The sequence below is a fragment of the Heliangelus exortis genome, chromosome 5 (assembly GCF_036169615.1).
Source record: "Heliangelus exortis chromosome 5, bHelExo1.hap1, whole genome shotgun sequence".
Lineage (NCBI taxonomy): Eukaryota > Metazoa > Chordata > Aves > Apodiformes > Trochilidae > Heliangelus > Heliangelus exortis.
In genome coordinates, this window is record NC_092426.1 from 14,004,235 (window position 1) to 14,016,436 (window position 12,202).

At 34.5% G+C, this 12,202-nt stretch overlaps 1 protein-coding gene across 4 annotated transcripts in view; it reads right to left on the bottom strand.

The window, feature by feature from the left end:
• The window catches only part of PAPOLA (poly(A) polymerase alpha), a 42,817-nt gene that overhangs the window by 3,425 nt on the left and 27,190 nt on the right, over nucleotides 1-12,202 (bottom strand). Inside the window, exons 13-21 of one of the 4 annotated variants that reach the window (XM_071745664.1) lie at nucleotides 12,059-12,112; nucleotides 11,196-11,315; nucleotides 9,493-9,602; nucleotides 6,841-6,962; nucleotides 5,249-5,391; nucleotides 4,027-4,124; nucleotides 2,811-3,031; nucleotides 2,351-2,413; nucleotides 882-956 (exon numbers count right to left, since the gene is read on the bottom strand). In XM_071745664.1, the coding sequence (XP_071601765.1) occupies nucleotides 882-956; nucleotides 2,351-2,413; nucleotides 2,811-3,031; nucleotides 4,027-4,124; nucleotides 5,249-5,391; nucleotides 6,841-6,962; nucleotides 9,493-9,602; nucleotides 11,196-11,315; nucleotides 12,059-12,112 (1,006 nt within the window). Of the gene's footprint in view, nucleotides 1-881; nucleotides 957-2,350; nucleotides 2,417-2,810; nucleotides 3,032-4,026; nucleotides 4,128-5,248; nucleotides 5,392-6,840; nucleotides 6,963-9,492; nucleotides 9,603-11,195; nucleotides 11,316-12,058; nucleotides 12,113-12,202 lie in introns of all 4 variants that reach the window. The other 3 variants (XM_071745663.1, XM_071745661.1, XM_071745660.1) reach the window with 3 other exon arrangements.

Genomic DNA, 12,202 nt, shown 5'->3' on the forward strand with positions numbered 1-12,202 from the left:
GGTGAAAAACTTGGTGTATCAAACAATCTAAAAATTTCCCTGAAGCAGTTTGGAGTGCCTATGTAACATCTACAATTTTTGCCAGTTCTGGTACTTTTATTCAGTACTGCTCATACAGTTAAAAAAAATGTCATAAGAAACACCATTATTACTACTGCAATGTATCTCCATTTTCAATCAATACATTTACTACACATCATTTAATGAGTAAAGAGCACGTAAAATGCTTTGATAGTGAAGCTTTAGTAAGCAGAGCACTAAGAGAAGCTTAAAAATGCTAGTAAAGACAAAAGACATGTTTCTCCAAACATTGTTACTATATTAGGAACAAAAATTTAGGTGAATGCCTCAGAATTCAGAATTCTTAACTTCATGTCTATTTTTCCAATGCTTCCTACACTTACTATACCTGGAGTGAAGCAATGTAACTGGCTAATGAAATACAAGATTGCAGCTTCTCTGTCTCTCATACCAAGTAACAGAATCTGAAGTTAAATTTCAGACATGATCAACTGCTACCAGGACACCTCTGAGGAAAAGCTATTTAAAGCATTTGTTTCCTTGTTAGAAAGGATTATTCTGTAATGTGCAAAGCACAAAGGAATAAACTGAGCCCCTTACTTTGAAGGCACAATTCAGAAGAGCGAATCCAGCTTCGGTCACTTTGTATGGCAAGCCATACATGTTTAGCTACAATGCACATTCAATAAGATCAATGATCATCTAAAATACAAAAATTGTGACAGTAACAAGCAGCTTTCCATACAATGGATTTATACTAAAAAGTATACATTTATTTTTATCAGCTGGACTACTTTTAATTTCAATTTTTTCACCACACATTAGCACACACAAAGAGGTGGTGTTTTTTGAAACATTACCTGAGGAGCTTGCAGAGAAGTTGTTTGAAGAGTTTCTGTTTGAGAATTAACATTCACTTCTGTCTCATGCTGCTCCTAAAAATCCAAAGTATCAACAGTTATAACGTTTCCAATTACAGAAGTTATAGATGCAGTACCCATTAACCAGAAGGCTTTTAGTTTTGCTACATCAACACAAGCTACATCACTTCTCAGGTGTCCCTTGTTTAACCACTGAATACCTTTTATACAGAATCCTACAGGATTCAGATCATTAGATGAAAAAAAGTGTAGTATCAATAAAGATCATGTGAAAAGCTACTGAATTTGTTGCAAATTTAACTGATTTCCCTCTCCTTTTGTTCTTCTTACACAGAAGTTTTCCTGCTGCTTTAATGGGTGAATCAGCTTTCTGGATCAACAGGTGAATGTCTGAGACAGTTTTTCAGGTAAAAGACTGGGTCTGCACAGGTAAAGCAAGACAGTAGCACATTCTTTTTAATAAAAACCCCAGACTATTAAAAGTGTACTGTTTAGTAAACTATGCTAATTAAAGAAGTTCATTCTTCCATTTCCTTCCATGCACATTACGGGCATAAAATTTAAAGCACACTTACAATAAAAGGTAACAGGATTACCTATGTCTATTATAATCATCTGTATCCAGAGCACCTATTTTCAAAGCTAGGATTAAATGCTTACAGGCCTTTCTGACTTCACCTGTCACGAGTTCTTTAAGACTATGGAAACTATGGACCAAACTCCTTAAACATTACAGTAATATTTTAATTTCTCAGGATACTATGCAGAGTATTCCCAAAGACAACAGAACATGCCTTTTAAAAACTGTATGCTCAAGTGGAGAGCTGATATCATAAGGCTAAAGCCAGACTGTCATTCTTTCTGTTCATTAATAAGTGGAAATATTTTCTGCTAGACACAGCAGAGGTATGCTTGAATCTCTGGAAGTCCCCAGAATGTATGGAGAACTTCACGTAATAAATTCCACTATCAGAAAAGATTTATCATAATTTGGTTATTTTTTTACTCTAAAAAGAACAAGGTAGCATCTGGCATTCAGATTCTCAGCTCAATGTGCAAAAATCCCAATGGAATACATAGAACAACTTTTCTTCAACTAAGTCACATACATCAAGTTTGGGATGCAGGCAAAGCAAGGCATATACACACCTGCCTGATACAAATAAATTGGAACATAAATATAATAATTTTTTTTCCACTATGCATAACATGTAGAATTGCTGTCCTATGTAACCACAGACTCAGGCTCATCTTAGTCTAGAAGCAAGTCATGTACTGCAATTCATTAATATTGACTTACACATTGAAAAATAACATTATTTTGGTATCTTTATTGGCGAGTCTACACTATATCTACAAGTTCTTAGAAATTTCTATGGGAAAACAGCCTTTTTTACAAGAATAGTCCTAATTATTTACACAAAACTATATGATCTAGGTATAGATACCTTAGTTTCCATTTTTTCATGTTCATTCAAATCTAAGCAGCTAGTATCTTCTATTATTTCATCCTGCTGAAATGCAAAAGAAAAAAACACAAACTATTAAAAAATCATAAAACCTTTTAAACAAATCAACAAAAAATATGAAGTGTTTTTGAAGACAGAATTAGTTTTAAGATTTAACATATTACACTCCAACAAAATAATGCTTTCAAAACATTAATTTAGAATCTAAGCTGTTGTGCTAATGTAGTAGACATCACAAAACAAGTATCAGCAAAATTTTAAAAAGCACTAGCAACTAAGCAAGCTGAATACTTCAAAGCAGCAATGCAACCCAAGTAGAAACATACACCACATTTAACAAAAACTTAAAACCTGGAACGTGAGAATTAGCACTCTGCAGCTGAAATTACTATTACAAGTTCTGGACATGGCTATAGTATGATCCCAAAATGACAAATACCTCTTCAATTTTCATTTTCTTGGGAGAATCTTCTTTATGAGGAGAAGATGTCCTTTTCACTGCTGTGACAGGGCTAGGCATTTTTGCTGCAACATTTCCTGAAGTTCTTGGTAATGGATTTAATATATACGCTGAGGAACCAATTCTAGAGATGGTAGGCTTTGGTGGTGGAGAAATGGCTGGTTGTGTGGCAGTTTGAGGAATGCTTTCATTTGAAGAACCTATGGATAAATAATGCAAGAAGCTTCAACAAGATGGGTTGATACAACCACTCCAGCTCACCAGAGTTTAGTCTCAAGATCATTTTGAAAGAGAATTCCTGTAGCAGATACAGTGCAGCCATGTCAGTACTGCGTAATCTAATTAACCTTGTTTATCAACAGTGTAGCCAGAGAGAGGCCTTTGCTAATACAGCTTTATTAATTCCTGATACCCCAAGAAGTTTTGCTTGTTTTGTACTGCACTGCCAAACCTAATCACCTTGATGCACCTGTGACTTATGATAAAAAACAGAACAGTAAAGATTCCACCATCCCACATGTCAAGAATGAAATAAGAAAAAAGCTCCATCAAAAAAAGGAGTAACTGACTCTGCTAAGTGAACATTCACAAAATGCCTTTATCTTTCAGTAAAAAGTCTTTTTAAAAAAAAACTGGTGTATTAAGTGGAGTGTACTTTCTTACAGAAAATATGGAGGATAAAGTCAGCACACACAGTGGGACATACCTGAGAAGATAGCAATAAGGAATACATATTCTGCTTACATCTAAGTCTTTTTTATTCCTAGAATCAGCTCCATGAAGCACAAGGAGCAGAAACATGGGAGCACAGATTACAGACAGTTCAGAACCACCTGCTGGGTTTAGCTACAAAACAGAGATTAATAATACATACAAAAATTGCTCTTCCAGCTTCAGATAATTTTTCCTCATTTGGCCAACTGAACTACAGGCCTGCATCAGGTCATCAGAAAACTAATGCTATTGTGAATGGCAAATATAAATCCCTAAGAATTAAAGAATAAACAAACATCACAGCACAAAATATTCCATTATTTCCTGAATTTGTTACAGCTGTGTGTCAAGATGTTACAGCATGTGTTTAGTTGAGACCTCAAACTGGAAGAAAACTTTATAAAAGCTGAAAAAAAAAACCAAGCAACCAAAAAACCCACAAATCTATATAAAAAAAAAAATACTATGCCATTCTCCTTACCCCCTGAGCTTTCACTGGAATTTATTTGTGGCACAGTGACTTCAGAAGCCTGTATGTTGGTCACAGATGCTGCTGTTACAGCTGGCGCAGGACTGCTTCTGCTGAAAAGAGAAAAATGACAAATGCTGAATATTAGTAAAGCTATGGTGCTGTATGATCTCCCTTTCATCATATGCATGGCCAGGAACCATAGCTGACAGCATTCTACCTACATTACAGAGCAGAACTTATAACACTCTGTCACAGTAGGAAGTCAGAAATGAGCATTGGCAATCTACTATCAAATTTGAGCAATAAAAGCTGTTTCAAATATTTCATTTGCATCACTTTAGAGACTATTTTTTAGACAACTAGGATACTGCATATAAAAAATGAAAAAAGGTTAAGGCAATGTCTCTTCAAGTAAGTTACAGAGGAAAACGTGGCTACTATTTTCCAGAAGGATGGAACAAAACCAATGCAGAAGAACAGGAAGCTTGTTTTCAACCTACACACACCATTCATGAATATGACTTCAGTTTGCACTCCTCAAGCAAGAGTCTGGGATTACACATGACATAAAATTGTTCATTTTTGAGAAACACGGAAGCAGAATTTGTCAAAAATCAACACAGGAAAATTTCTGCTTCAAGAGTGACACCCCAGATAACATACACTTGTTTAAATAGCATGGTCAGTGGTATCAGCTATTGGAAATCATTTACCAAGGAAGACTGACTGAAAGAGCTCTTGTCAAAAGGAGGAAGTTTAGAGAACTTAAAATATTTTTCCTCCACAACATCCTATAGTACACACCTAATATTACATAACTGTAGGAAACTGACATTAACCTCTCTGTGTATCAGGCATGAGACTCTTGAAAGAAGAAAGCAGAATCCCATTTACTTGGGAAAATTTAAGTTTAGTATGAGAAGACTCAATACAGAAATTTAGGATTAATATAAACATTATTACACACACTTTGAAAACACAATGGAAATTCATGTTCTTAAACTTGATGTGCATAGGTATCACCACTAATAGCAGCAGCACTACTGATCTCCCAGACAAAAAGCCTAAATTTCTCTGCTGCCCCCCATTTGATCTGCAAGCTCCAATTTGGAACATTCACAGAGCTTGATAACTGTACCTCAATGTATATCATACATGCTGTATTAATTATGCTTTTAACAGAAGTAGTTCAGGAACAGAGAGCAGCAACAAGACTGAAAGTCATCATTACCCCTGAGAACTTCCAGAACTGTTCAATGGACTCGTCTTCATAGCACTCGTAGGCGAAGGCACAGACGTGCTGTTGTCACTGTCCATAGACAAGTCTAGGCTGCTGTCATTCAGAGCTGTCAACCTGATCCCTTCTGTTGAATGCTGCAATCCACAAGACAAAATTATTCAATGAAGATTCAAATTATGTAATATTTAAGTTATGTAAAACATTAGCTGTTGTATTTGTGAAGAAAGCATAAACTTTCCAACATAAACTACGCATGCCTTAAGTCAGTTAAATCTAAGTTGTTTTTTTTAAAAAAACCCTCAAATTACAAGTATTTAAAAATCCAAAATATAAACAGACAATTTGCAAATCCTTATGCATGTAAATAATCCACTATCTTGTCAATACACGCATTTACATTTTCAGGATCACAATTCACTTACAGATGTTAACTGTAACAATTATATCTACTGATTGTCACCTATGTTTCAAGTTTTTGTGGGTTTATAAATACTACTCCAAAGTAATATTAATGTACACCAAAACCAGTAAAGAACAGCCTTTCCTGAAAACACTACTTAGAGGTACTTAACTTAATATTTACACTGTCCTCTGAAAAGTATTACAGACATATTTACACATGGTTTCAATACAAGATATTCTGTTCTTTAAAAACACAGTTAATACAAAACAGCTACAGTTATAAAGCATGTTATTCAGACACATCTAAACCACTATGAAACACTGGTTTGGTTAACCTCAAAAACAAGCAAACTTTTATTGGTCTCAGATTAAATTAACACAAAGAAGCAGAGATTTTGAAATACAGGCTAAATTTTTAAATTCCATGTTCCACTGCTTTCTTCCTGCCTCCACTAAAAGTAAATCACATTGAACACTACAGCTTGCTTAAAAATTTTGGTACCATTTTCATGTATGGACACACAGATAAATTACATATTGAGGAAGAAAATAACCCTGGCTAACCAATGTGCAACTTTCTGATGTCTAAGATGCCATTTACTCTACTTTCAAATAAAAGAGCATACAATACCAGAAGCTGCCAAGTTGCAGGCAGAAAAATATTTTCCCTCAAATTATCCAAAAGGCAGCATCAAGTTCAACATTCTACTCTGCTTCTATTTCATGACTTCATTTTTACATTTAGGAGACTTACAAAAAAAAAATTTAAGTATTAACAACTTAAAAGGAAAAAGTAAGAATTAGTTTACTGACTGTTCTATTGGTATTGTTACAAGTGCTTCCCATACGTTACCTGCATAAATAGCAAGAGTTAAAATAGCAAGAGTTCTTTAAAACCTAATTACTTTGTTCTAAATCTGTTTAGTTTAGGAAGGCCAACAAAATACAGTATTTCAGACAGATCTGAAGACACTATCCATGCTGCTGATGTTCTGGGAAATCTAGTATTACATTTAGTGCATCTAGTAAAGCTGCTGCAAGTCAAATGAGATCACATCGCTTATATAGGTACAACTAAGCTTTCAAAATGGTATTTTAGTTCTTTGACTAGTAAATCTAGAAACCTGAGAAATCATTTCTCAATGGCTTTTATTGCTCTCAAATATTAGAGTGAAGTTTACCTTTTTCTTTTTCTGAAGCACATGATTAGGTAGAAGTTGGTGAAGTTGCTTGCGCTTCACATGCCTTGCAGCAATCTTCATATCCATCTCAAACATCTTGCTGTTTATTGCTTGCCTATAAACTACACAATTAGAACAACATTAAGACATATTAAAGCAGTTTGCTAGGTCCACTTACTTGCCCAGGCAGAAGCAATTTGCATTTTGGACATTTATTGCCCTCAAGAACAAGCATAGCATTTCCCTGTTCTGGAGGAAGAAAGTTAACTGCCCACTGTGCCAGCACCAATAGTACTAACACTAAAAATTACAGGTGACATGTTTTCCAACAAAATTATCTCAGAAGCATGCAGTTCCCTAAACTATAGCATTAACATGTTTTAACAGTAACAGCTCTGAAGTAAATTCTTCATTTAATCTCAATAAAACTATCTTCTTCACAATTGATTCAGCTTTTATTTTGCAAATCCTACAACAAATGGTTTCTATTAAGATGCTGAAATGCTTGTGTGCCAGCTAATAAGTTACAGATTATTCTAGCAATGCAGATACTACTACATACAAACTTATGTTTGGTTTGGGGGTTTTTTGGCTTTGTTTTGTTTGGTTTTTGTTGGGCTGGTTTTCTGTTTTATAATTATGCCTTCTATAATGAGTTACTTCTCTTCAACTTCCAACATCTACTTCTAGGAGGTCAGTATCTTTAGTGCTCATAAAGGAACTAAAATGAAACCCACCAGCTTGGGTTCAAGTACAGCCAGGTAAAAAAGAAAAATTTGTTGTTCTTTAAAACTGATGTTCTACACAATGTTGAACAAAGCTGTGGAAGATGTAGGAATAAAAAAGTGCTCAGTACATTTTCAATAAAAAAACCTGAAGAGCTATCTCCCTTTTTTACTGTTTATTCCAAAAATGTTATGGAATCTCATTCAACAGGGTATGAACAAATAATTAAAAAGCTGTTAAGAGACAGACACACAAAGGGTTCAATGAATACTGCATATATTAAGAGCCTATTACAAAAATTCTCATGATTGAAGTAGCTCATAAAGACTCTGTAAAGATTACACAAGTTACACCAAGATGGAAGCATGACTGGGAAAGCCAGACAGGTTAAAGCATCCTGACATTAGGTCACACCAAAATTTCAATATAAGGAAAAGCTAGCCCACTCTTCATGGCTCTCTTCCTCCTCATTAAAAAGCAAGTTATTCCCTAATTTAACTCCTGAAAATGCTTCAATTTTGATAAAATCTTAAGATCTGTTCCAAAAGACAAAGAGAAACAGCAGTTTTTGGGATGGATTAAGAAGAATGAAAACAGACCCACATTTATTTGAGATGACCAGGAATCAACACACAAACAGAAATCATTTGCTAGTTGGTTACCTCTGGAAGTGTATTTACAAACTGAAGAGGAAGCTATGCATCATAGTCTAGAATGATTTTGATTAAATGCTACTTCATTTAAAAGTGCATACGTTTAGAGAAACGTCAGTTTTAACATAGTACAAGTAAATAACGTTCAAAATCATAAATCCAAGTTTTACAATTTTCATACCAAAAATCTGACAAGTACACCGTTGAAATATCTGTTTATTAAACGACCTGAGAAAGTGTAATGCATAGATTCCTTCACTCCTTCAAAGCAGCAAAGCTATTATACCTTTTGTCAATTCTCAAAAATTAAGATGATGTGTCTATAGTTTCACCTTTACTGGTTATAATCAAAAGGAATATTCCATTTCTGTTAATAAAAATCCTTTTGACTGAAAAATATATAAACTTTCAGATACACACACATACACACCCTGTAGCTATGTATGGCAACTTTCAAATGTAGGCAAGATTTAAATATACATATATGTATATGTATATTTTATTCACTCATACACCCACACTGGGCGGGGGAGGAAAGGGGAGATGGAAAATTTCCTCGCATTCAGTCTTACTGCATCCCAGAAATCCAGACTTCAAAGCCTGGATTGCATTAGGTAGCACTTGAACCCATTCTTTAAACTCTAAAACATGTACTTGGAGGCTTAACTGTCATTTGTTTAATGAAGATATTGCAAATTGGTTAGATAAGCCTATCAAGGATACAGCTGTACTGTTGTAAACTCCAGTGGTCACTAATTCTTTGCTTACAAATTTCTTAGATGTTCCAAATTATATTTGTGAAACAAAAAGTAAACATCAGAAACTCAAAAAGGTTTCTTGCACCGAGTGTTGGACATGGTAGTAAAAGTTATTGAATCAAATATCTAGTATGAAACACCATGGAAAAAAAGTCATTTTGTTCTAGAGTCTACTTGATACTCAGCTTTAAGACACTGATATACTTAATTCCAGCAAGTAATAAAAATATTTGAACTATAGACATAATGTTAAAAGTGAGGGCAGCCTCAGTAGCTCATACGCAATACCAATATTCCGTTTTTAGAAAGATCTGAAAGATTTGTATGCGTTTTAAGCAGTTTTAATTAAAACAAACCAAAAACAATGAGTCTGAAGTGTCGGGAAGCATTAACATTCCCCATCTGAATCCTTCTACTCCATGTCTAGACAGAATTCTACTGCTGAAACAGACTAAGATGTGAACAAAGACAGTAAAGTCAACAACATACCAGAACATGTTGAAAGCAAAACTCACCTGTGTCTGTAAAGGACTGAATATCGTAGGTCAGATCAACACTTAAATTTTCAGAATTTTCCGTTTTCTTAAACACCAACCCAATCACCCACATAGTACGATATTCTTCCCTGGAAATTTTTATGGCAAACAGTCATATAATACTGGCAGAAACAGTGAATAACCTATTAAGTTATCTGCTGCAATAGAAAATGGCTGTACATTTTAGCTATGACTAAAATTAAAAACAGGTCATGAAACTCTGACAAATCTACATCCAGTGAACATAATTATGATTTTAAGTAGATTATTTCATTCAACTGTGTTTCTGTATAGATTTTCTCAATATTAGGACTTACAACTAGCCACCACAATTGTAAAAGAAATAGGTTTGAAAGGAGATGGCAAATTTCCAGCACGTGACCTTGAAAGTATTTAGAATCTATTCCCTGACTAAACAGCTTCCATTTTGCCATCTAGACTTGTCTTCAACTCCAATTTCTTAGCTGTAACTGACCAAACAGTGCAGTTTTCTGGTAAGAGCCTCCCTTTGACAGCTCATCTTCACATAGTACACATGGAAGATGAACTATTGTATTTTCTTACAGAACACAGTGTTTTACTTCTACAGCACCTCAAGACATTTAAAGCTTTAAATTCAAATGTCTTTTCCCTCTAAGACTATTTCAGAACAACCTTTTCCAATCAAACAGTGAACAGATTTAGGTAGGCAGGGGAAAGAACATGCATTGTTTAAGTGGGGAAAACCTTTCCTAAAAGCACTGCTCACATAAAATCATCTCAAGTGTAAGATTTCATCACGTCTATGATTACGCAGGCAATCAGAGCTGTATTAACCAACTACAATGGTGCTATAAAGGTACTGCCTTGTCCACTTCCTCTTGGAACATGTATGTAATTTCTATGTGTAACTTTATGAACAGCAGCACCATACTGTCACTTGAAGCAGCTAGTAACTGAGAAAAAGGATGTGTAGAAGGTACAAGACTTTTCTTATTTCAGGTGAAGATGAGTTTCTTCCCCGTTCTCACACTTGAGAGAAACATTTTTCCTTACAGCTTAATTACTACACAATCTAGAAATAAAGTAAAACCTTAAAAAAGAGTTTTTAGCCCACACACCTGCAATCACTTTTTGAAGGGGGGAAGGAGGGGTGGAGGGGGTGGCAAATAGGGGAAGGATTAAAAAAAATATCATTCTAAATAATTTTAAGTGCTGGCATTTTCTCCAATTTCTAAATCCCAATGAATTCTAATATTAGCCATTATAAATTTTAAATTATATGCACCTCATTTGCTAAATTTTGTAACTTTAAATGTACTTAGTTACTAAAGATTCCAGTTCTACTATGCCTTATATTCTACTCAATCCTCAGCATTACCATAACCTAAAGTGTCTTGCCAACTGATGCTGATTCCCAAACAACAGTAGCTAACAGGGATTTTTGGTAAGAAATTATGCCATTAACACAGTTATTAGCAAAACACATTCTCTCCTTAAAATTATTTTCTTGTTAAGAAATACTCTTATTCAGAATAAAGTATATCCAATTTCACAAAAAGTACTCGGGAAGAGATTGAAACTGTTTGCCCTTATATGCCGTCATTAGAAACTATTTTATAAAAATGCTGCTTTATTTACTGATGAATTAGTATTTTAGACAAGTTAGTTCCTCACCATCCCATGAAAAAAGTTTTTCTTACTTGTCAGGATTCTCCTTGGGTGCTGGGAATGACTGTGGATTCACATGAGCCAGTGTAATGAATTCATTCTTCTCCAGGTTTCCAACTAGAATACGGATTTTTGATTCCACCAAGCCCACCCTGCATAGATGTCATTTATTAGCAAACTCATTCATATGAAATAAATAACTTCATATACCAGAATAAAATCCCCGCCATTCTCCTTACACTATTATTTGAGACTACAAATTAACTAGTGGACTATATGTGATAAATTCAGTTCAGTAAACAAGCTGAACACGTTACAAAAACTAATGCAAAGGAAGTCTAAGAATGCTCTGAAGCTCTCATTATGGCCTGATTTTACAAATGGAATCAAACAGGACATTACACATCAGTAGAAGGCAAGAAACTCCCACATATTTCATTTTTCTTTTGGCTTCTGTTGTGGTTTGAATGTTAAACCATGACAGCTTCAGATGATGAATTTTAAAGATGAAAAATTCTCAATACTTGACAATAAACTTTTTTTAATAAAAGAATCCAAAAACACAGCAAAGAAGCAGTTCTGTTCTGAGAAAAAGTCTCTCTAAACATTGACAGCATGCTGCCTCACAGTGCTTATTTTAAAAGTGCGTAAGTTTAAGAAAATAAGATCTACAATGAACCTGACAGTGCAGTAAAGAAACAAAATTCAAGCAGTATCTTTAACTCCCTGGTCTTTTTACTGTTTTTCAGAAATGTACCATCTTCATCCATTTAATTTCAAACTCTTGATGCTCCACTTTGTTTCATTAAAAATTATGCTAGATATTCCCTTATGTCCAAAGCTGACAGGTTTTGGAGGTTTTGTTTTTCTTTTAAATAGCAAGCATTATACTCACCATTCTAGTCGCTGCTTTTCTGTCGGTGCACTTGCTAGAAGCACAATATAATGCCTTTGGAGATAAAGACAACATGCTATTCTATTTATATTTCTAAAACTAGACATTCAAACCTTAATATTAAAACTTGGCTATAAATTCTAC